Source organism: Oryctolagus cuniculus, chromosome 7 (genome assembly GCF_051225735.1).
Source record: "Oryctolagus cuniculus isolate XC-2025 breed Fujian yellow rabbit chromosome 7, ASM5122573v1, whole genome shotgun sequence".
Taxonomy (NCBI): Eukaryota; Metazoa; Chordata; class Mammalia; order Lagomorpha; family Leporidae; genus Oryctolagus; species Oryctolagus cuniculus.
In genome coordinates this window covers 82014485-82040705 of record NC_142873.1, presented here as the reverse complement: position 1 = coordinate 82040705, position 26221 = coordinate 82014485, and the positions used below count along the sequence as shown (strand labels likewise).

General features: G+C 38.9%; 1 protein-coding gene across 16 annotated transcripts in view; it reads right to left on the bottom strand.

Moving 5' to 3' along the window:
• Positions 1-11394: 11394 nt before the first annotated feature.
• The window catches only part of LOC100346726 (guanylate-binding protein 7), a 29667-nt gene continuing 14840 nt past the window's right edge, over positions 11395-26221 (bottom strand). For 5 of the 16 annotated variants that reach the window (XM_089300420.1, XM_089300423.1, XM_089300422.1 and 2 more), the window contains 6 exons: positions 24528-24773; positions 23261-23541; positions 21806-22018; positions 17496-17598; positions 16987-17180; positions 12336-16141 (listed from right to left, as the gene is read on the bottom strand). In XM_089300420.1, coding sequence (XP_089156546.1) covers positions 15920-16141; positions 16987-17180; positions 17496-17598; positions 21806-22018; positions 23261-23541; positions 24528-24744 — 1230 coding nt within the window. In that variant the 5' untranslated portion in view covers positions 24745-24773 and the 3' untranslated portion in view covers positions 12336-15919. Of the gene's footprint in view, positions 16142-16986; positions 17181-17495; positions 17599-21805; positions 22019-23260; positions 23542-24527; positions 24774-26221 lie in introns of all 16 variants that reach the window. The other 11 variants (XM_070078117.2, XM_089300424.1, XM_089300418.1 and 8 more) reach the window with 6 other exon arrangements.

Genomic DNA, 26221 nt, shown 5'->3' with positions numbered 1-26221 from the left:
GGGTAAGTCTGTGGGAATGTGTGCTGATCTGTACAGCTCCTCCCTTTCTCATTCCCACTCTTATTTTTAACTGGGATCTATTTTCAATTGACTTAATATATCTATGATTAATTCTATGTTAAGTAAGGAGTTCAGCCAATAGTAATAAGTAGAGGAAAAAAAGAATAAAATATAGATAAAGTGAAATAATAAAGTGTGCCTCGACAGTTAGGACAATGGCTGTTCAAGTAATTGCTTCTCATAGTGTCTGTTTCACTTCTACAGCTTTCCTTTTGGGTGCTCTTTAGTTGTCACAGATCAGGGAGAACATATTATATTTATCCCTTTGGGACTGGCTTATTTCATTAAGTGTGATATTTCCCAGATTCATCCATTTAGCTGTAAATGATCAGATTTTGAAAAACACAGTTCTTTCAGAGGCTTTGATGAACAGACTGTCAGTGTTTTTAAATCACAAGAAGTAAAGCCATCTGCAGCTTTTCCAGGAAGCTGAACTCTAGTATCTATTTCGGGACACAGATTGAAACTTTATATCCTTTCACAAATGAAAATGATAGGGAAAGCAGGAATGGTTTCTTTGAAAAGGAACAAATGAAGGAACGAATGCTCAGAAATCAGGTGCCTATTCTTCTGACCAATCAAATCTATTGTTTACTTCGGTCACCAAAACATGGTCCAGGAACAACTGGACACTTTGGTGAATGTTTATGGAATAACGGAACTTCCTGCTTACCATCAAACCCCTTTCCAGAGTAAGCAAATCTGTTCCTGTATATAACTGGAAACATTGGCTCAGAGTGATTTAACATTGAGCATATCAGTTTTGAGGGCTATGCTTATAAATCTGTAATTTGTATAGACCACAATACTTCAAAATTAAAGGTGTTGCTCTCTCATTGAGTGGATTAATGATTTTTTCCTTATTTTCTGTGAGTCATGAATGTCAGTTCATGAGTATAAACTATTTTTATAATTATAGAAGTGCACATACATGACTGTGGAGAGTTTTCCATTTTAAGAAAAAAACATTTATTTAAAGAAATCATTTCTAGATAACTTATTTATTGGGTGTTTGTTTTCAACTGGCCATTTATTGTTACACATATGTTTCATAAGCACCTGCTATAGGCAAGGCACTGTTGTATTAGGGTTCACTGGGCACAGAAGAACTATTCATATAAGGAAAATTTAGATGGAAAGGGCCTTTTGGAATGAGGGATGGTTTTGTCTATAGGCTTGGATAAAAGCTAGATTATGACAGAGTTGCAAAAGACAGAAGAAACACTTTCAGGCTGGTGCTGTGGCATAGTAGGTTAAGCCTCTACTTGTGATGCCAACATCCCACACATGCTCTGGTTTGAGTTCTGCCTGCTCCACTTCCATTCCAGCTCCCTGCTAATGGCTGGGAAAGTCAGTAGAAGATGGCCCAAGTGCTTGAGCCCCTGTACCCATGTGGGAGACAAGGATGAACCTGCTGCCTCTTGACTTAGGATCAGCCTAGCTCAGGCTTTTGGCGGCCAACTGAGGAATGAAGCAGCAGATAGAAGACCTCTATCTCTGTCTCTCCCTCTCTTTGTCTGTAAATCTGCCTCTAAAATAAATAAATAAATCTTAAAAAAAAGAAATACTTTCTCTTGCTGATATATCAGAGGGAAATAACTGAATGACACGAGCAGACTGGAATTGGGGCTATTATTAATGTATTTGTGTGATAATTTGCTTAACACATTTCAGAACATCTCAGCAGTGTGCTGTGTGTATGTAGATGGTGATCCCAATTTTCAATCATGGGGTGATTAGTGAACACTAGATTTGCTCCTAACTAGAATAATCACCTGGAGAGTTTGCAGAATAGCGTCCTCTGAATGGATAACAAAACATTTGTTAGTTGTGTTAAGAGATGGTATAAATAATGAAGTCAGTGGGGTTAACAATATGGGAAGGGTAAGAAGATGTGAATAGGATAGAACTCCTTAAAGGAACAAGGCATAGGCAACTGCTGGCCCAGTAGCCTCTGCCAGCTGTGCTGAGTGCCAGGGTAGAACTTGTTGTTCTCCGTATGCCCAGTGCAGAGACTCCTGCCTTCTTTAACACCCAGACCAGCATTCCCGACAGAACCCCACTGTGACTCCCATTTCACCCAGCAGACCTCCCCAGGGGCAGGCAGGCTTTTAAAAGTTCTTGTCTCCTTGCTACAGTCAATGAACACACAGCATGGAATCTGATATAGGGATTTTTCATTGTATTGCAAAACCTCAGTTCAAATTTGTGGCTGTGGGAAGTTTGGCTTCCTGATTTCCAACTGTCCTGTCCTGGCTGAGGAGTTGCTTCCCCTTGTCTGTGGACCTCTTGCTCAATATAGAAATAAAGGGAAAAGTCCTACAGAGAGAATACAAAAGCAAAGCACTGACTGAACTCATCTTTGATAAGCAACAAAAGCCCCCAGCACAGAGAAGGGGCCCCCCATGGCTGGGAGTCCCTTGCCCCAGGTGGGCTGGTCTCTTCTGTTTCTTCTCCCTCCCCATTATCTGTGATGTACTGGCCCCTCACTAGTGCATGCAGTAGGGGTCCTGTTTGGATTTACTCCCCTGCCTCTGTTTAGGAGCACAGAAGAGATTGATAATTGGTTAGTGTTTTCCATATCTTATATATCATACCACTACTCTTTTTTTGGTCTATTTAAACTGTGTTTCCTTCAGTTTTGTTTTTCAAGGGAGAGGTTTAAAATCCTGGAATGCACCCCAAGTCCACTCTTTTTTTTGACCCCAACTCAAGAGCCCTCTTTCCCTACACAACCACCAAGGATACTCTTATTACCCAAATAATCTGATACCTGCCAATGGCCACATATCTTCTACACATGTGTATGCAAAGGACCAAGGTAAAGTTCAAGAGAGCCCCTGAGAATGTCAAGGACAGTGTAAAACACAGAGTGCCCAGTGATCCAAGAGCATCAGGGAGTCCAGCTCAATCATGGCTTAACTAAAGGGGGATTTAGATCAAAGTTTACAAATACACCACTTTAAAGTAATTATGTCTTAAAGTGTGATAACATAAAAAGGTTTCTGTTAATCTCTTAAGGGTTTGGTTCTCTCATGCTTAATGGATTAATCATAATTGTTGATGAATGAGGATGGTGACTTGACCAATTTATGGTTTCCAGGATAAGCTTAGTGGGAGAGTTTAGGTATTGGGAGCTTACCTTGGAATTCAGCTGTCATGAAAGGTTGATTTTTTAAAGAGAGTTTAACCTGGCTTTATTCTTTTGATTCTTGGCTCACCAGGCAATTATCCCTCTGTGATCCTCGAACCTCACCTGGTGCCTGAACCAGTAAGGCTGCCCAGTCTTGGACTGTGAACTTCCAAAGTGTAAGGCATAAAAACCCTTCTCCTGGGGCAGGCATTGTTGCAAAGTGGGTAAAACCAGGTAAAGAAGACACCTGCAATGCCAGCATTCTATATGGGCAATTGTTAGTGTCCTGTCTGCTCCACTTCTGCTCCAGCTCCATCTTAATGACCTAAGAAAACAGTGTAACATTGTAAGATGGCCCAGGTGCTTGGGCCCCGGTACCCACATGGGAGACCCAGATGAAACTCCAGGCTGCTGAATTCTGCTTGGCCTATCTCCCACTTATCTCTATTTGGAAGATCTCTCTTTGTTTGTCTCTCCCTCTCTGCATCTCTGCCTTTCTAAATAAATGAATAAATCTTTGAAAAATAAGTTAATTTAAAAATTAAAGAATTCTAAGTGATTCCTCTCACTTATTTTAGTTATGGTGTTGAAATATTGACGAATACACTTTCTACCAAAATAATTCCTTCCTTCCTTCCTTCCTTCCTTCCTTCCTTCCTTCCTTCCTTCCTTCTTTCTTTCTCTTTCTTTCTTTCTCTTTCTTTCTTTCTTTCTTTCTTTCTTTCTTTCTTTCTTTCTTTCTTTCTTTCTTTCTTTCTTTCTTTCTTTCTTTTCCTTCCTTCCTTCCTTTCTTCCTTTTCCTTCCTTCCTTCCTTCCTTTAGTTTTTAATATATTTTAAATTTACATTATAGTTGGCCGGCACCACAGCTCACTAGGCTAATCCTCCACCTAGCGGCGCCAGCACACCGGGTTCTAGTCCCGGTCGGGACACTGGATTCTGTCCCGGTTGCCCCTCTTCCAGGCCAGCTCTCTGCTGTGGCCAGGGAATGCAGTGGAGGATGGCCCAAGTGCTTGGGCCCTGCACCCCATGGAAGACCAGGAGAAGCACCTGGCTCCTGCCATCGGATCAGCATGGTGCACCGGCCGCAGCATACCAGCCGCAGCGGCCATTGGAGGGTGACCCAACGGCAAAGGAAGACCTTTGTCTCTGTCTCTCTCTCTCACTGTCCACTCTGCCTGTCCAAAAAAAAAAAAAAAAAAAAAAAAAAAAAAAATTACATTATAGTAAAAAGGCTTATTTCTTCACCAAATAAGAATTTTACCAAATAAAGGCAAAAGGATCCTAGTTTGTGAGAATACAGCAATGGCTATAAATAATTGAATGAACAAATGATCATTTGACCCATATACAGTAAATTTTAAAGCAATCACAGATCATTAACATTTTGGTACTATAACATTCTTAACCATTGGTTTGACTAAGTATAAAACAAAGTTTTACAAAACAGTATTTACAGAAATACTGATACATGCAGGCATTTCTCACTTTTTGCTTTTGCTTTTTTATTTATTATTTTAAATTTTATCTTCCACATTTAAGGGAAAGCATGTGATTTTTGTCTTTGCTTTACTTCACTTAACATTATGTTCTCCAGTTGCATCCATTTTGATACAAATGGTAGATTTTATTTCTTTCCTATAGCTGAATAATATTCCATTGTTTATATATTTATTACCTTTTTCCATCTGTCTGATGATGGACACCTTGGTTGATTTCAAATTTTGGCTATTGTGAACAGTGCTGCTATAAACATGGTGGTGCTGGTATCTCTTTAATTAAATGTGCTCGTCTTCTGGATATATACCCAGTATTGGGATTGGTGGATTATATGGTAAGTCTACTTCTCATTTTTTTAGAAATTGCAACACTATTTTAGGCAGTAGTTGCACTAATTTATATTCCCACCCACCGTGTGTAAGCCTTCCCCTTTCTCCATATCCTCATCAGCACTTGTTATTCTTTGTCATGGATATTAGCCATTTTGATAGGGGTAAGTTGCTATCTCACCCTGGTTTGATTTTCATTTCCCTGATAGCTAGTGATGTTAAACATTCTTTACATATATTTGTTGGACATATGTATTTCTTATTTTCAGAACTCTCTGTTGAAGTCATTTGCCTATTTCTTATTTCTTAACTGGATTGATTATGAGTTTTATTGTTGTTGCCGTTGAGTTTTTTAAGTTGCTAGTATATTCTGTATATTAATCTTTTGTCAGATAGGTAGTTTGCCAATATATTTTCTCATTCAGTTGGATGTCTCTTCACTATATTGATCACTTACTTTTCTGACAAAAGCTTCTGAGTTTGATATAATCCCATTTGTTGAGTTTTGATTTTGTTGCCTATACTTTGGGGGTCCTGTCCAAGAAGTCTTCCCATATACCAATGTCTCAGAGTGTTTCCCCTACATTCTCAGGTCTTAAAATTTAGGTCTTCTGTTCATCTTGATTTGATTTTTGTATATAGTAAGAAGTATGGATCTAATATCATTCTTCTACACATAGACACACAGACACAGACACACACAGAGACACATCCAGTTTTGTAATTACCTTTTATTTTTAGAGATTATTCTTACTCCACTATATTGACTGAGCACCTTTGCCAAAAATCAGTGGGCTGTATGTACATGAATTAATTTCTGGGCTTTCTATTCTGTTCCATTAATCTATGTATTTTTATGTTATAACTAAATACTATAGCTTTGTAGTATTCTTTGAAGTCAGATGTTGTGATGCCTCCACCTTGATATTTTTCCCCTCAGGATCATGTTTCCTATTCTAGGAAATTCCTAGAATTTCTAAAATTCCACATGAATTTTAGGAACTTTTTTTCTAATTCTGTCAAGAATGTCATTAGTATTGTTATAGGGATTTCATTGACTCTGTAGATTGCCTTAAGTAGCACACACCTAATAATGATACTGATTTCTCCAATCTATTAACAAGGAATATCTCCTTTTTGGGGGGCCTTGATGATGTCTTTCATCAATGTTTGATAATTTCATCTGGCTCTCCTCTCTCGGTGTAACTCTGACTTCCAAATAAATAAATAAATATTTAAAAATATAAATAAACAAAGGGGCCAGCACTGTGGTGTAGCAGGTTAAGCTGCTGCCTGCAGTTCCGGCATCCCATATGGATGCTGGCAAAGCAGTGGAAGATGCCCAAGTCCTTGGGGCCCTATAACCACATGGGAAACCCAGAAGAAGCTCCTGGCTCTTGGCTTCAGATTGGCTCAGGTACACCTGTTGTGGCCAATTGAGGAGTAAACCAGCAGATGGAAGATATTCTCTCTCTCCCATCCCCCCTCTCTCTTTCTCCTTCTCTCTCTGTGCAACTCTGACTTTCAAATAAATCTTTTTTTTAAAAAAATTAATTGTACAGATCTTTCACATCTTGGTTAAATTTATTCCTAAATATTTGATTTTTTGTGGCTATTGTGAATGGAACTTCTTTTTTTTTAATTTTTTTAACTTTTATTTAATGAATATAAATTTCCAAAGTACAGCTTATGGATTACAATGGCTTCCCCCCCATAATGTCCCTCCAACCCGCAACCCTCCCCTTTCCCACTCCCTCTCCCCTTCCATTCACATCAAGATTCATTTTCGATTCTCTTTATATACAGATCAGTTTAGCATACATTAAGTAAAGATTTCAACAGTTTGCTCCCACACAGAAACATAAAGTGAAAAATACTGCTTGAGTACTAGTTATAGCATTAAATCTCAATGTACAGCACACTAAGGACAAAGATCCTACATGAAGAGTAAGTGCACAGTGACTCCTATTGTTGACTTAACAAATTGACACTCTTGTTTATGGCATCAGTAATCACCCTAGGCTCTTGTCATGAGCTGCCAAGGCTATGGAAGCCCCCTGAGTTCACCGACTCTGATCATATTTAGACAAGGCCATGGTCAAAGTGGAAGTTCTCTCCTCCCTTCAGAGAAAGATACCTCCTTCTTTGATGACCAGTTCTTTCCACTGGGATCTCACTCACAGAGAGCTTTCATTTAGGTTTTTTTTTTTTTTTCCCCAGAGTGTCTTGGCTTTCCATGCCTGAAATACTCTCATGTGCTTTTCAGCCGGATCCGCATGCCTTAAGGGCTGATTCTGAGGCTGGAGTGCTGTTTAGGACATCTGCCATTCTATGGGTCTGCTGTGTATCTCACTTCCCATGTTGGATCGTTCTCTCCCTTTTTTATTCTATCAGCTAGTATTTGCAGACACTATTCTTGTTTATGTGATCCCTTTGGTTCTTAGTCCTATCATTATGATCAATTGTGAACAGAAATTGATCACTGGGACTAGTGAGATGGCATTGGTACATGCCACCTTGACGGGATTGAATTCGAATCCCTTGGTATGTTTCTAACTCTACCGTTGAGGTAAGTCAGCTTGAGCATGTCCCACATTGCACATCTCTTCCCTCTCTTATTCCCACTCTTATATTTAACAGTGATCACTTTTCAGTTAAGTTTCAGCACTAAATTCCTAAGCCGGAAAAAGATGCAGCATTGAAAGAGAATTACAGACCAATATCCCTCATGAACATAGATACAAAAATCCTCAATAAAATTCTGGCCAATAGAATGTAACAACACATCAGAAAGATCATCCACCCAGACCAAGTGGGATTTATCCCTGGTATGCAGGGATGGTACAATGTACGCAAATCAATCAATGTGATACACCACACTAACAGACTGCACAAGAAAAACCATATGATTATCTCAATAGATGCCGAGAAAGCATTTGATAAAATACAACACCCTTAAATGATGAGAATTCTAAGCAAACTGGGTTTGGAAGGAACATTCCTCAATACAATCAAAGCAATCTATGAAAAACCCACAGCCAACATCCTATTGAATGGGGAAAAGTTGGAAGCATTTCCACTGAGATCTGGTACCAGACAGGGATGCCCACTCTCACCACTGCTATTCAATATAGTTCTGAAGGTTCTAGCCAGAGCTATTAGGCAAGAAAAAGAAATTAAAGGGATACAAATTGGGAAGGAAGAACTCAAACTATCCCTCTTTGCAGATGATATGATTCTTTATTTAGGGGACCCAAAGAACTCTACTAAGAGATTATTGGAACTCATAGAAGATTTTGGCAAAGTAGCAGGGTATAAAATCAATGCACAAAAATCAACAGCCTTTGTATACACAGGCAATGCCATGGCTGAGGAAGAACTTCTAAGATCAATCCTGTGGGGAGCAACTCGGACTAGACTGTTACTGGAATTAAGACTTATTCTATGCATCTGCTCTCCCACAATATGGCGCTGGGAGAGAAGTAAACAGCTTCCGCACAGCTGCCTCCAGTTCAACCAATAAACAGTAGGACTTGCTCCTGATTGGAGGAGAGCAGCGTACTCGGCGTGTGGGCAGCCGAGTTAGGATTGGCGGAGGAGGACTATAAAGGAGGAGAGAGACGGCATGCACCGGGGAACATCTATGGGGAACATCTAAGGGAACACCTGTGCAGCCCCCGAGAAGAGCCGGCCGGCGGTGTGCCGCTCCCCTGCGGAAGTGGGGAATGTGGCCAGGGGGAACTGCCCTTCCACGGAGGTGGAAGGGATAGTAGCCAACCCGGGAAGAACCAGCAGCAAACCTGGGGAGGGCCGAGCAGACAGAAAGAACAGCGCAGGGTCCTGTGTTGCTCCTCCACAAAGAGGGGGAGCGACAAATCCCATTCACAATAGCTACAAAAACAATCAGATACCTTGGAATAAACTTAACCAAGGACGTTAAAGATCTCTACAATGAAAATTACAAAATCTTAAAGAAAGAAATAGAAGAGGATACCAAGAAATGGAAAAATCTTCCATGCTCATGGATTGGAAGAATCAATATCATCAAAATGTCCATTCTCCCAAAAGCAATTTATAGATTCAAGGCAATACCAATCAAGATACCGAAGACCTTCTTCTCAGATCTGGAAAAAATGATGTTGAAATTCATATGGAGACACAGGAGACCTCAAATAGCTAAAGCAATCTTGTACAACAAAAACAAAGCCGGAGGCATCACAATACCAGATTTCAGGACATACTACAGGGCAGTTGTAATCAAAACAGCATGGTACAGAAACAGATGGATAGACCAATGGAACAGAATTGAAACACCAGAAATCAATCCAAACATCTACAGCCAACTCATATTTGATCAAGGATCCAAAACCAATCCCTGGAGTAAGGACAGTCTATTCAATAAATGGTGCTGGGAAAATTGGATTTCCACATGCAGAATCATGAAGCAGGACCCCTACCTTTCACCTTACACAAAAATTCACTCAACATGGATTAAAGACTTAAATCTACGACCTGACACCATCAAATTATTAGAGAGCATTGGAGAAACCCTGCAAGATATAGGTACTTGCAAAGACTTCTTGGAAAACACCCCAGAAGCACAGGCAGTCAAAGCCAAAATTAACATTTGGGATTGCATCAAATTGAGAAGTTTCTGTACTGCAAAAGAAACAGTCAGGAAAGTGAAGAGACAACCGACAGAATGGGAAAATATATTTGCAATCTATGCAACTGATAAAGGGTTGATCACCAGAATCTACAAAGAAATCAAGAAACTCCACAACATCAAAACAAACAACCTACTTAAGAGATGGGCCAAGGACCTCAATAGACATTTTTCAAAAGAGGAAATCCAAATGGCCAACAGACACATGAAAAAATGTTCAAGATCGCTAGCAATCAGGGAAATGCAAATCAAAACCACAATGAGGTTTCACCTCACCCCAGTTAGAATGGCTCACATTCAGAAATCTACCAACAATAGATGCTGGAGAGGATGTGGGGGAAAAGGGACACTAACCCACTGTGGGTGGGAATGCAAATTGGTTAAGCCACTATGGAAGTCAGTCTGGAGATTCCTCAGAAACCTGAATATAACCCTACCATGCAACCCAGCCATCCCACTCCTTGGAATTTACCCAAAGGAAATGAAATTGGCAAACAAACAAGCTGTCTGCACATTAATGTTTATTGCAGCTCAATTCACAATAGCTACGACCTGGATCCAACCCAAATGCCCATCAACAGTAGACAGGATAAAGAAATTATGGGGCATGTAGTCTATAGCAGAATGGAACTTCTTGATCTTTCTTTCAGTGAGTTCATCATTAGCATATAAAATGCAACTGTTTTTTGTGTGTCTCTTCTATAACCTACAATTTTACTGAATTGTCTTATAAATTCTATTTAAACTGTAGGTTTTTCCACATACAACTTTGTCATCTGCAAGTATGGATGCTTCGACTTCCTCTTCTCCAGTTTTGATGCCCTTCATTTCTGTCTCGTCCCTAATTGCTCTTGCTAAAGCTTCCAGTACTACATTGAATGACAGCAGTTAAATTGGATATCCTTGCTCTGTTCCAGGTCTGAGAGGAAATGCTTTCAACTTTTCTCTATTCACTATGATATTGGCTGTTGTTTTGTCATATATAGCCTTTATAATTTTGAGGTATGTTACTTATCTACCTAGTTTTGGAGGTTTTTTTTTTATCATGAAAGTCATTGAATCTTATCAATTATTTTTTCTGCTTCTATTGAAATGACTATATTCTTTTTGTTTTTCATTCTGTTGATGTGATTTATGATGTTTATTGATTTATGAATGTTGAGCCACACTTGCATTTGTGGTGTAAATCCCACATGATCATGATGCATGATCTTTCTGATGTGGTTCTTGATACAATTTGCTAGTATTTTGTTGAGAATGTTTGCATATATCTTCATAAAGAATAAAGGTCTGTACTTTTCTTTTTGTGTTATGTCTTGGTGGTTCGATTTTGGTATCAAAGTGATGCTGGCCTCATAAAAAAGTTTGGCAAGAGTTCCATCCTATTCAATATTTTGGAATAGTTTGAAAAATATCAGTTTTTTCCTCTTTGAATGTTTTGTATGATTCAGTAGTAAAGCCTTACTTTCCTTACTTTTCCTCGATGGAAGACTTTTGATTAGTGCTTCAATTTCATTGCTTCCTATGGGTCTATTTAGATTGTCTATATCTTCTTGATTTAATCTTGGTCAGTCACCTGTATCCATTTCTTTGAGGTTTTTCAGTTTATTAGCATACAGTGTTTCAAAGTAGTTTCTTATGATAATTTGTATTTCATTGGTGTTGATTGAATGTTTTCTTTATTATTTCTAATTGTATTTATCTGAGTTTTTCTCTTTTTTCTTTGCTAGTCTAGCTCGTTGTTTATTTTCTTTATCTTCTCAAAATAGCAGCTTATTGTTATGTTGAGCTTTTAGATTTGTTGTTTGTTTCAATTTCATTTGTTTCTGCCCTAATCCTTATTATTTCTGGTCACCTGCTGACTTAGAGTTTGGTTTATTCTTGTTTTGCAAAGTCTTTGAGATGCATCATTAGATCTTTAATTTAAGACATTTCTTTTTTTAATGTAAGCACATAATGCTATAAACTTCTCTCTTAATATTGCATCTCTTAGGTTTTGCTATGTTGTGTATTCATTTGCATTTATTTTGAGAAAGTTTTTTTCATTTTTAATTTCATCAGTGACTCAATGATCACTCAGTAGTATCATGTTGCTTAATTTCCAGGTATTTATGAGTGTTCTATTGTTATTTTTATTGTTGATTTCTAGTTTTATTCCTTTTTGTTCTGAAAAGACATATAGTATGATTTCAATTTTTAAAGAACTGAGACTTATTTCATGGCCTAATATGTCATCTAGCCTATAAAATGTTCCATGTGCCAATGAGAAGAATGTATATTCTGCAGTTTTCGGGTGAAATGTCCTTAAGGTCCATTTGCTCAATAGTATGCTTTAACTCTGATGCATCTTCATGGATTTTATGTCTGGATGATCTGTCTATTGATGACAGTGGGATGCTGAAGTCATTCACATTATTGTGTTGGGCTCTATCTCTCTATTTAGGTCTAGTAGTATTTATTTATATATCTGGATGGTTTTGTGTTGAGTGCATATATATTGATTGTTTTGTCTTCTTGCTGAATCAAACCTTCTATCTAAATGTAATGTCATTCTTTAACTCTTTTTACAGTTTTTGTTTTAAAGTCTTTTATCTGATATCAGAATAGCTATTCCTGCTTGTTTTTTATTTCTATTTGTCTGCTTTATATTTTTCCAGTTATTCACTTTATGTCTATATACATCTTTATTTGTGAAGTGAGTTTCTTGTAGGCAGCATAAGTGGGATATTGATTTTTTAATCAACTCAGCCAATCTAAGTCTTCCAGTTAGAATGTTTAGTTCATTTATATTCAAGGTTAGTATTACTAGAAAAGGCCTAACATCTGTCATTTTGATGATCAGATACTTATTATACCTGCTTGTTAGTGAATTTGGTGATGTCATGTGTTTCCATGATGTTTAGTTCAGGACTTACTTCAGAATTTCTTATAAAGGAGTGGTAAGAGTGAATTCTCTCAGTTTTTGCTTATGTGGAAATTCCTTATTTATCCTCCACTTTTAAAGGATAGCTTTGCTGTATATAATAATCTTGGTTGGAATGTTTTTTCTTTTAAGACCTTGAATATATTGTCCCACTCTCCTCTGCCTGTAGGGACTTCCCCTGAGAAGTCTGATGTTTATCAAGTTGGTTTTTGTTTATATATGTAACTTGATGCTTTTCCTCTTAATGTCTTTAAGATTCTCTACTTGACCTTAACTTTTGACAATTGTACTATTATATCCCTTGGAAAATATTTTTTTGGGTCAAGTTTGCTTGGGACAATTAACCTTCTTGTACCTGGATTTCTATATCTCTTTCAAGATCTCGAACATTTTCAAATATTATTTTGTTTAGCGGGTTCTCAAAACCTTTTTCCTTTCTTCTCCCTCAGGAATACCTGAAATATGAATATTTTTTGTATAATAGTATTCCATATTTCACATAGACTTTCTTATTTTGGGTATGAAATTTTCAATCAATGAAATAAAAATATGATTGAGAGCTTTAAGAGCAGAATGGATCAAATGGAGAAGAGTATTTCTGACCTTGAGGACAAGACATCTGAAATAACTCGATCAGACAAAATAAAGAGAAAAGCACAGAGCATTTTCTTCCAAGTTGACTTGGTTAGATGGTGACTCACTTACAAGAAGGCAGGCCACTGCAGTGTATCTGTCTTCTTTCTTCTTGTTGCAGTCTTCATTGTATTGTCACTTTTCTGTCAAAAATTCCCATCAGTGAGATCCCTGGAAATGTGGTCCTTTATTCTACTCATATTCCAGATCAGCTGAAGTCAGCCCAGCGTCAATGTGTCTGTGCCCTATTCAGCCATCTTGGATCTGAATTGAAGTTTATCAAGTTTGGGATTCTTAACTTTGTAGAACAGCAAAATATGTTGGAATCTGTCAGTGAACATATCCCATTTGACACAAAAAAAATTACATGAGGAAGCCTATGTTTCTTGAAATTATGATGTGTATGATAGATCTTCAAAATGTTCATGATCTCAATTTTTTGCACACAAATAAAGCCATATTAACTTGTTATAATGTGTCTGAGACAGATCTAGTTTATGGATAACACACTAACAAGGATAATACAACAGTTTGAAAAGATCCCCAATAAGAGCAACATAAATTTTGCCAAAATGGAAGCAAACATAAACATCTTATTTACAGTGAATCTTGGGTGGAAGAATGGGGAATCACTGATACTTTTAAAACTTTGTATGTACAACGCTGCCAAAACTTCAGTAGTTTATTTATTTTCTGTGAAAGTATTGTATTATTTACAATCTTTAAAATTCTTCATTAATTTATTTAAGAAACAGGATGCTAAATGCCAACAACAATTTGGGGATGGGTCAAGCTGGAGGCAGAGTTTAGAAACCCAATCTATGTCATCCATGTGGATGACAGGGACCCAATTAATTGGGTTATAAACTGTTGCTTTTCACTGTGTGTGTGTGTTTTTTTTTTAATTTTTTTATTTGACAGGTAGAGTTATAGACAGTGAGAGAGAGACAGAGAGAAAGGTCTTCCTTCCATTGGTTCACTCCTCAAATGGTCGCTACAGCCGGCGCTGCACCAATCCGAAGCCAGGAGCCAGGTGCTTCTTCCTGGTCTCCCATGAGGGTGCAGGGGACCAAGAACTTGGGACATCGTCCACTGCCTTCCTGGGCCACAGAAGAGAGATAGACTGGAAGAGGAGCAACTGGGACTAGAACCCGGCACCCATATGGGATGCCGGCGCCACGGGCAGAGGATTAACCAAGTGAGCCACAGTGCCGGTCCTCCACCATGTGTTTTTAATAGGAAGCTGTAATTGATAATGAAACTGGAACTTGAACCTGGGTACTCCTATATGAGATACAGGTATCTCAACCCAGGGCCTTGAGCTCACCCAGTTTACTCATTTTTAAAAAGAACAAGATAACATTGAAGATGAAGCTGCTATCAACAGAATGCCATATCCATTTAAATAAAAAAATACTTGTTATACCTTAATTGAAGGGGACAGACTTAAAGCATTAGAAACAATAGACAACAGCATAAACATTCAATTAGTGCAGTTTATGAGTTTCTTAAATCCTTACTGAAAACCTCCTATCATGTTTTGTTCTTAACTCGGGTGATAATTATCAGTGTGTTCACATGACAAAAAACTCATTTATTTGTAACCTAATATTCATTGTTGGTATATATTCAGTATTTCCATAAACTATTTAAAAATAAACTGCAGGGCCAGCACTGTGGTGTGTTAGGCTAAGCCTCCACCTGTGGTGCCGGCATCCAATAAGGGCACTGGCTCGTGTCCCAGCTACTTCTCTTCTCATCCAGCTCTCTACTTATGGCCTGTAAAAGCAGTGGAAGATGGTCCAAGTGTTTGGGACCCTGCACCCATGTGGGATACCTGGAATATACTCCTGGCTCCTGGCTTCAGATGGGTTCAGTTTTGGCCATTACGGCCATTTGGGGAATAAACCAGTGGATAGAAGAACTTTCTCTCTGTCTCTCCCTCTCTCTGTAACTCTCCCTAATAAATAAATAAAATCTTTAAAAAATTAAAAAATGAACTGCAAACTTTTCCCATTGATCTGAATTATGCTGTCTAGTAGCATGCAGTACTGTTATCTGTCATGGGGACTGTCCCATCCTTGTATTATCATTTCAGATTTAGTTTTAGTAAACATCATAGAAGAACATAGGATTAAAGTCAATTATCCCGTCATTTCTCCATTGTTCTTATCCCTTCCTGTTTTGTCCATGAAGACTAGTTTATGTTGTATATTTATCCAAATTTGACAGTAATATATTCATGTAAGTATTACATTCTAAATTTCAGTCATACAAATATACACACGTTGCATATCATTATTTCACAGCTAGGCCAAATGCCCATTCTTTTTTTATAAAAATATTTCTCTTTTCATCTTACGGCACTTCAGGCCAGGGCATTAACCCATTGTGCCACAGCACTGGCCCCAATCTTTAAAACATTTACAAAATCATAAAAATAAAATGAAAGAGGAAGGTTCATTCTTAGTATGATAATGATAACTTCCTTAGATAAGGAAGATATATCCTAATATAATAATAATAGCCATAGCTCATTACAATTCTAAATTTCTTTTACACTTCTGTTAAACAAATTGTTAAGAATAATGCACATATTTTACAATGAGCCACAGTGTAATGCTATTAAATCAAAAGAAGCCATATTTTATAATTTCCTTACCAGGAATTCTCAGCCTATTTAATTTGTGAACTGATAAATCGCATCGCCAAACCAAGCAGCTTAGCGGGGCCAGGTAATACGATGGTGAATACAGTGCCCACGGTATCAAGAAACCATGAAAACCATGAGGATCCCTGATTCTTAGTTGCTTCAATCTCTTGCTTTAGCCGATTTATCTCTTTATTTAATGCCTCAGCATTCTTGTTAAATCCTTCCGTGAGCATTTCTTCTTGGAGCTATAAAATGGAAAAACTCCATGCTTTAAATCCCCAATTAAGAGACAATGTTTAGCATTTAACAAAGTCAGCAGTTAAGCACATGTGTCTATTTTTCTACCATTTCAGGGTGATCTTTGAGTTTATCCAATATGTTCAGAGATCTTAACTTAAATAGTGGGAAAACCCGTGGTTTATATTTTTGTGAGATTTCCTTAGCACCATTTCCCTGGGGGCGGGGAGTTCCAGCACCAACAAAGCCCATTGGGAAGGAATGTGGGTTAAATTCTAATTAATTCTCAGTTCCACTGAGGTAGCCCAGCTGAGCTTATCTAGCAAATAGTGAGTGGAAGTGTTGGCACAGCACAGGACACTGCTTATTGAGCGTCATGCTGGGGCAAAGAATGCATGTGACTTTAGTCGTAAAGGAAGAATCGGGCAGATCTGGAAGCACATGGAGCAGACTCAGGGCTTTCAGGGTTCGCCACTTTCTCTCAAGTCAAATTTAATCCTTTCAGACCAGCTGGGTCTCTGTGGGGTCTCCTTGAAAGTTGTGCCAGGAGCTCTTGAGTACTAGCAACTAGCATCACATGGAATTGGGGCTCAGTGAGACCATCCCACAATAGCAACAACTAATAGCCCCAACCCTGGGGATGTCATTTGTGCCCTCCAGTGTCCACCACTACGGAAAGGACTGGAATCTTCTAGATTTCTGTACTCTGGTAGGATCCAGATGTAGTTGCGTTTGCAGGGGAATGTTAAGCGTTAGGTTCCCTCTGGGATCACACCTGTGCTCCAGATTTGGTTGTCCCTTGCTGCGCTCCGGGGCACTGACCGCAGGCACCACCCGGCCCCTGCAGACTCACCTTGAGCTTGTGCTCCAGCATGCCTTCCTGCTCGCTCAGGAGGTTTGCTGTCTCCTTCTCCATCTTCTCCTTCAGTTGGCTCATGTTTTCCAGGAGGCTCCTCTCCTGAGCCTCCATCATCTGCTGCTGCTCCTTCTCCCTCTGTCTTAGCACTTCCTGCTCCTTCTCAGCCGCTTCCCTCTTGGCCTGCTCAGCTGTTCCACAGAGGTTTTAACAAGGGAAGAAAGAACAGCTCTGAGTTCAAGACCAAGCAGCTTGGAAAGTAACACTGGAAGGGGAAGCTCTGAATTTCTACTAGTGACGCTGCAAGAGCACGTTTCAGAATGCTCCAGAAAGGCACTGACTGGGGGGATGTGCAACCTACTACTCTTGCTATTTTCAGATTTAGCTGAGCATGGGCTCCACAGTTGGATGAAGCCTCATGCTCCAGGTAAACCACCCTGTCCAATCCATAAGAGGGGACTGCAGGAATCTACCCACCCACCATGAGCTGAGCACTGGCCCTGTACCTGCTAAGGCCTTCTCCCCATCAGTGAGGGCGTTGTCTGCCTGCAGGATGGAGTTCTCTGTTGCTGCCTGTGACTGCAGGAAGCTCTGTAGCACTTCATTTGCCTGGGAAACCAACCGAGAGTAAAAAGCATGTTAGGTATCAACAACTAGTTTTCTGATGTGGACACTTTTGTTCAATAAAGCACCGATCTGACCCTGTAAATTTTCCAACCTTCTCAGACCACAGCAGAAACTCAAGCTGTTTGGTGAGGACTAGACTCCCTGCAGAGCAGATTGCTTAGCTATCCAGTCTCCTCTCCACAGCAATGCTGTCCCCATCCCACTTCAGAACCACAGAGATTTATTTGCAGTTTTATAGACACATACCCTGTTCTGCTTATAAGATTTGCACATTGGTTCTCTTCTTCATTGATGGTCTTCTACTCTGTCTTAATTAGGATATATCCATGGATGCATACACATGCAGTTCTTATCTCCACCAGCAGGAAGCTTTTCTAAGCTGCCTTCTGAGTTTTTCTTTCCTAGTTTTATTGAAGTATGATGGAATTATACAAATGACATTTTGATGTATATATGAATGTATTGTATCGAGTTAATTATAAAGCTAATTAACATGTCTACAACCTTACATATATTTTATTTTTTTTGTAGGGAGGACACTTGAGATCTCTCTTATAAATTACAGGTGTACACCCTTTGAACTGTGTTCACCCTGATGTACACTAAATGTCCAGAATGTATTCATCTCATGATCTTGAATGTTTGTAATTATTGACCAATATATTCACATTTCTGTCATTTTCCAGGCCCTGGTGACTATCATTTTACTCTCTGTTAATATGAGTTCAATTTTCCTTTGTCTTCCACATAAAAGTAAATCATGTATTGTTTGTTTTTTCTGTCTGTCTTGTTTCATTTAGTGTAATGTTCTCTATATTCATTCTCCTTGTCAAAAATGGGAAGATCTTCTTCTTTTTAACATTGTAATAGTGAAGGCATTGTGGAACAGCAGGTTAAGCCACCTTGGAGAACCTGCAGCCCATACCAGAGCACCAGCTCAACTCCTACCTACTCTACTTCCCGTCCAGCTTCCTGCTAATGTGCCTGGGCAGGAAATGGATGATGACCTCAGTACTTGGGTCTCTGACACCCTACTAACAGACCTGCATGGAATTTCTGGCTCCTGGTTCTGACCTGACTCAATCTTGGTGTTATGGGCATTTGGGGATTGAACCAGTGAACCAATGGATTGAAGATTGATCAATCTCTCCCTATCTCTTTCTCTAATCTCCCTTTCTCTCTGTCACTAACTTTCAAATAAATACATTTTTTAAAAGGCTGAATAATATTCACATGTACATATGTATACCACACACACACACACATAATAGTTCATCTGTTGATGAGCACTTAGGTTGTCTCCATATAGTGGTTACAACAAATAATCCTGTAATGAACATGGGACTAGAAATATCTCTTCAAGACACTGATTTATATTTCATTTGTACATATACTTGGAAGCCCACTGAAAACTATTAAAATTATTACACGTACTTGATAAAGTCAAAAGACATAAAATCAATGTAAAGTAATCCACTGCACTAACAACTAATGATGTGAAAAAGTGAGGAAACAATCCATTTCATAACTACATTAAAATAATGAAATAGTTAGGAATAAATTTACCAAGGAAGTGAAAGATCTGTATAGAAAAATGCTGAAAGAAATTGAAGAATAGAAAAAACACATAAAGTGATACCTCATGTTAATTGGTTAGAAGACTTAGCATTGTTAAAATATCCACATTATTCTAAGTGATATGAAGTTCAAAACAATTCCCAAAATTCCAATGACATCTTAATCAATTTTTTGCAGACTTAACTTATGTATTTATTTGAAAAATGGAACAACAGAGAGGGGGAAAGATATCTATTTACTTCTCTTTTCTGATATTTATTTATTTATTCAAAAGACAGAGTTACAGAGAGACAGAGAGCGAGAGAGAGAGACAGAGAGAGGGAGGGAGGGAAAGAGAGACACACATCTTCCATCTGCTGATTCATGCCTCAAATGGTCACAATAGCTTGGGCTGGGCTAGGCCAAAGAAAGAATTTTGGATTTTCATTTCATCCATAAGTGGTAGGCGCCCAATGACTTGTACCATCATCTTCTGTCTTGCCATGTACATTAGCTGGAAGCTGGATCAGAAGCAGGGTAGCCAGTACTTGAACTGGCACTCTTGATATGGGATGTAGTGTCACAGGAAGTAGCTTAACCCAATGTGATACAATGCCAGTCCCATACATTTTAATGTTTTTAAAGAAATAATAAAAGCAATCCCACAATTTACATGGAAGCACAAAAGACACTGAGCTGCCAAAACACTCTTGAATTACAAAACAAAACATTAGGCATCACGTTATCAGATTTCTAAATCTGGTAGTAGCATAAAGGCAGATAATAGAACAATGGACAGAACAGAAAGCCTGGAAATAAGCTCATGCATATTTGGTCAACTAATTTGAAAGGAGGTATCAGACATACACGTCAGGGAAACAACAGTCTCTTCAAGTCTAGATATACAAAAGAATGAGATTGGCCCCTTATTTTAAGATTTGAAGATTTCAGCATAAGACTTGAAACTGTAAAATCCTAGAAGGAAAAATAAGGGAAAGAGTCTTTGACATTGGCTTTTGCCTTTTTTTTTTTTTTTAGCTTTGACATCCAAAGCACAGGCAACAAAAACAAAAATGAACAACAACAGAAGTGCATCTAACTAAAATGTTACCGCAGCTAAAGAAAACAATGAACAAAATGAAAAGGCAACATAAAGAATGGGAGAAAATGTTGGCAAATGACATAACTCATAAGGAGTTAGCTTTAAACACACGTGAGTAACTCATACAAAATCAATAGCAAGAAATAAAGGATCTGCCTTTAAAATAGGCAAAATATATTTATAGACATTTCTTAAAAGAAGACATTCAAATGAGTAACTAGTATATAAAAACATGTTGAATATCACTAATCACCCAGGATATCAAATCAAATCATAATGAGATGCCAGTTCACAAAAGTTAGAATGACTATTATCAATGACTCGAGATACAGCAAATGCTGATGAGGACGTGGAGAGAAGCGAACTCTTGTGTAGCTACGGGTAGAATGTAAATTGGTACAAGCATTATGGAAAACAGGATAAAGCTCAAAGAAAAAAATTGAGTTTCTAATGGCCTCAAGTATATGGAAAAATCTTATCAGCTCTGTATATGCTAGCTCTGTAGTTGTAGGCAATGTATTAAATTCTCTGTGCACCACATCTCTTACCTGCATAATGGGAATGATGTTAGTACCTAATTTATAGCATTCTGAGAATGAAATAGATAATTCAATAAGAATATTCTAAAACTATACATAGGATAGGGAGTGAATGTGCAGTGGGTATTAGGCATGAAGACCATCATCATCATCATCATCATTAGTATGAGTGCATGCCAGTAGGGTAACCACATCCACACCATACACAGTGCACTACAAATTTGTGCAGTCCAGATAAGAGAAGCATCTGGAAACTAGTCTTCTGCTCTTAGCACAAAAACTATCCCTCTGCTTGATAAATAAAAGAAATGGTTGTTAAACCTGGATTCCTGATTCCAGATCCTTTCTGAGGAAAAAATATGTGTGGTTTATTTAGCAGTATCTCACTAAATATGAAATTTTTTAAAAACCGGAAATGTCAAAATATTGAGGCAATTTTCAATAATTGAAAATAAATTTGTGAGGCAGGCTGCTTTAGAAGAGGTTTATTTAGCTCATAGTCTGGAGGTTCAAGGGCCCAGCACCTGCTTGAGCATGGCTCTGGCCAGGATGGCTCAGGCTTTCACAGAGGATGGAATCGCAATGGGGTGTGTAGAATAGAGAGATCATATTGCCAGACAGGAAGCCACAGGGTGATTCCAGGGTCAGCACAGGACTTATAACACCTTGATCTCACAAGAACTAATTCAGGATTCCAATGACTAACTTTCAAATAAATACATTTTTTAAATGTACTACTAACTAATTCCAATTAAGTACTTCCTTAACTAATCTCCTCTGAAGACAGCTCCCAATGACCTAAGAACCTCCCACTAGACCCCATCTCCCAGAGGCCTCGTCACCACTCACATGGTCACACTGAGAACCACTAAGGGACAAAGCACATCCAAACCACGGCTACTGACATTCTCTGCTCTCTGTCCTCAAATGAATTTGTGGTCCTCACTTTCAGAAGGAGCAGCGTGTCACCCCATATCACCATACTCCTCACCTTAACTCCTTTATTGGGCACTAGCTCATAGTTCTGTTCAACCTTTTTCTTCGCTTCCAAGTAAAAATGATGTCCTCCAGGAACAGAGAAGGTTCCTCTTGAAATACTTTCCATCAGGGACTCCGAAAGCCGCCTAAGTTCAGCCTGGCAATATTCGACAGAGGCCTCTTCATTCTGCAGCAGGAAATCTTTCTTCTTCTTCTCTATGGTGTCCTGCCAGGGAAACATAGAGACACACATTAAATGATAGCTATTAGAAGGGAAGGCCTGCCTGTGATGCACTTGGGAGAAGCATGTGGATGGCCTCAGAGTGGACCAGAACCTAGCATGGACCAGGAGTCAGGAAACTTGTTTTAGTCTCACTTGTGATCAATTATCTCTTTAAGCTTTGCAAAGCCCCTTAATTCTCCTGGGAACAGGATCAATCAATATCTGTAAAAGGATGGGTTGGAAGATTTGAGTTCTGTGGCTCTTGAAAATATAGTATGATTAACAAGGACCCAGCCACCAAGATCAAATAATATAAACTTGTATTTTGGCTAGAATCAAAATTTCCTAAGAGCACATGGGGTGCTATGGACAGAAATATTAGCATAGAAGAGGCACATAAATCTCCAGGAATTGGTTAAATGTATTTTGAACAGATTTTTGAACTCTTCATGAATTCTTTTGATGGTGGCTTGAATGTGTGAACATATACGAACAGAGCTTTTGTTTGTACATGAAAGGTACTACCAAGCTGGGTTTCCTCAATACAAATTGAGAGATTTTTGAGGTTTATTTAAATTACATCTAGACAGACTGAAAGACAAACTTTCAATGCAGGTGCCTGGTGGGGAGGGCAAAATTCAGATTTCTCCTAAGACTTCTTTCTTCTTGGTGTCCATACACTGCACAGCCACAGGGCTAGTGAATATGATGTGTATTACCGTAATTAGGTCATGTTCGTCTGTACAAGTTAACTTTACAATGGAGAATACCCTATCAGTCAATACCCAATCACATGAGCACTTAAAAAGTAGCTTCCCTAGCTAGTGTCAAAAAAAGAAGCCAAAGCAACTTGTAACGAAAGATGCAGCATTCCTAGTTTAAAGATGAAGGGGTTCCCCCCAACAAGCCTTCACTTGTGGGCCAAACCCATTCAACACCTTTCAGTCCATCTCCACTAGCAGAGGACCAAGACACCTTCATACGGAAGACTGACCTACAGAACTGTGTGATAGTAACATATGTTGTTTAAGCTGTTAAACTAATGGGAATTTATTTTGCAGTCCTTAAAAATAAAGTGCCCCTCATTTAGAAAAAGGGTGAAAGGTAGCCCTTAGAGCCCTTTCATTCTCAAGAATCCAGATGCCTTCTACAATGGTAGGGAGATGGTTATGGGGTCAAAAGGCGGACTTGAGGCATCATTCCAGAAAGGCAGGAATCAGGAAGGAGAAATGCTAAGATGCCTACGGTAAGTTTCTTTCGGAATTCCAGCTTTTCGTCCTTGAAGGAGTGCTCCATGAAGATTGCAGTGGCTTCCCTCTCACAGGCTGCGTGCACGTCCAGCAGCTCCTGGAGCGTGTCTGTGGGGAACCTCACTTGCTGGGTCATCCGCCTGCTGTAGTGTTCAGCTGCTTTCTGGAGAGCTGCTGCGTTTTCACGCTTAGCCAGAGCTGTAACTGCATTTTCCAAGCAAGGAACCGTGCCCCTGTTGATGGCGTCCAGGTAGGTCTCCAACAGTCTTCCAAGCCCTGAATGCCAGGAGATATTTAGGGAGTTAATAGTTTAGGGAGTAGATAGTTCTTGCTTATTGTTTTCACAAGCTTTAAGAATCAGCATTCTAAAAATGACAAAAATTCTTACTCTCTTGGTTTTTCTCCTACCCACCTCCCTCTTCTTCCTCTACTTCTTCTGTTTCTTTTCCTCCTTCTCCACCAACTGTCTCTTCTCCTACACCTCTCCCCATCCTTCTCCTTCTCTGCTGTAATATTTCTCTCTATGTGTACCTGCCTTTCCTTCTGTTCATTTCCCATCTTTTTCTGTGAATCTATCTCTGTATAATAACATGACTGTCTTTTCTTGTCATACTTATGATTTTCAAATTCACCAAATTATTGAATTAAATTACTAATAAGAAAAATGAATAAATAAATAAATGAAAAGCTTATTAGACAAAGAAGGAAAATGTCATAATTTTTGAGTCTTAGTTACAAATAAAATGCTAGTCCCTTGGTTAAAAATATCTTTAGGAGTTTGAAGCTAGCCAGACAGCATACTGAACCAAACATGAACTGATCTCTGCACAGGGACTGTATGACTGACATGTTCATATGTCCAGGAAGCCAGCCCTATATGTAAGATTAGTTTTAACCTTTTTTTTATACTCTCAGGAGTGTGCATTGGGTTATGGCCTACTGTTTATGTTTTGGCTGACAAATTCACAGACTATTTTATGTATCCTCCATGAGAAACACTTCTCCTATAAGATTTCCCACTTGCAAATTCTTCTAACAGCATTTTGTGCTTGCATCACTTTTTCGTGAGATAAATCAGGACTCAATGAACACTCATACAGGGAAACTTTCAGAAACATGCATTTCTTAGCTTGGTAGCAGCATCTCCTTCTGTATATTCCTTTACAAATGAAAAACAAATTACTAGCAAATGTACAGAAAACCCATAGCTTTATCACACACATGAAACCACAGAAAGATGCTTTGAGGCAGAAGAAACTCACAATTTCCAGTGACGATGATTCCCTCTCTCAGGGTCTTTGTCTTTGCATGGGTGAAGATATAGGAGCAGAACTTTTCTGTTTGCTCCTGGAAATCCCTTTCCAATTGGTTTGCTGGCACTTTGTCTAAATGCACGAGTACATTTTTGTCACTCGTAGGTCGGTGAAAGACAAAGCACTTCCTCTTTGGGAAGAAATACCTGATGCAGGTTCTAGACATGTTGGACTTTTTGATTCTGGGATTATTTTCTGTAGAATTTAAAAAAAGAGCATTTATTGAAGAGACAGCTCGAAGGCAAAGGAGCTGAAGACTTTTCAAGGAATCTTTGTGTTATTTCAACTGTTGTGTCTGTAAGTTTTTCTTTATTCAATCCTACAAAGCAGCCTTAGGGTAATCTACCCAAAGCACAGGGAATCCATTTGTGTACAGAGCTGAGAGTAAAGAAAGTACTCTTGAGCGGAATTGGAGGAACCCATTACAACTGAAGAAACTTACCATGGGTCCTTGGTCCTTGTTTTATGGGAGGTAAATTGACTATTTTAATTGTCTGTTGAATATTCAATCAATTATGTATTTTCAGAAAAACATTTCTAATATTGCAGTACCATGTCAGAAGTTAAGCAGATGATACAGTAAAGAAAATGAATCAAAATCAAAGTCAAACACACACACCATTATGATGTTTACAGATTAGTTCAGTGGAAATCTCCAAAGTGAAGTTAGTCTAACTAAAATATGGTGAAGTAGGCAGGCATACAAGTTAAAATCGATTAGGTTTGTGAGCTGGAAGATCACACTTTCGCCACGCCCCTGTGTGACCTCACGTCCTACCCTATACCTTTGCCACGCCCCTGTGTGACTTTATGCCCCTACCTGGCCACCCCTGGTTGCCCACCAGCCAATCAGGTTAATTAACCACTCCCCTTTGGAAGTGGGTTTGAAGCCTGTGACATGGTGTGTACCGGCCTCTTCTTTGCCCTGGCCTCTTGCCAGGAGGGGGCTGGCTGTAGCCCCGTGCCTCCAGGGCTCGTGGCCTTCAGGCCATGTGCCCTAGGCTTCCTGGCCTAGATGCTCCTCTTTGTGGTTGGTTCCTGGTGCTCGTTATGAACCCAGATTTACCTCTCTCTTAGATAAAGCTCTCACTCTCCCATGATTTCTCTCACTAAATAAAAGCCTAAAATGTACCATGCTGCCTCGTTTATGGATGCTGGTATTTAGAATTCTTCTCTAAATATTAGGCAAGAACCCTCTCAGGCTTATTCATATTGGGGATTTATTAATAAGCATATGGTGATATCATATGGCACCCCATATTCTGGTAGTGTATGTGGCACCCCAGGTGGAGCTTCTGGGGAACTTTAAGGGGCCACATTCTTGTATAGATTTTAGGGAGTCATCTCCAACATCAATGGGACCCTCCCTACTCCTCTAGATCAGATTATATTGGATTTGACGTTGTCCTGTAGATTATTCTGTGGCATATATCATGTTCAAAGTAAGTGTCTGCATATGCACATATTGTATGTGCACATACATGGGAAAATTTATTTATTAAGAGCTCCATTTAAATTGGCTTATAGATAAAATATTGCTCATCAATTTAAACTGCTAAGTCAATCAAAGATGCCTTTTTGATTCATATGACCTAAATCTCTGTACCAGATGTTTTAAATTTGTTGGCATGTTTGTACTTGGG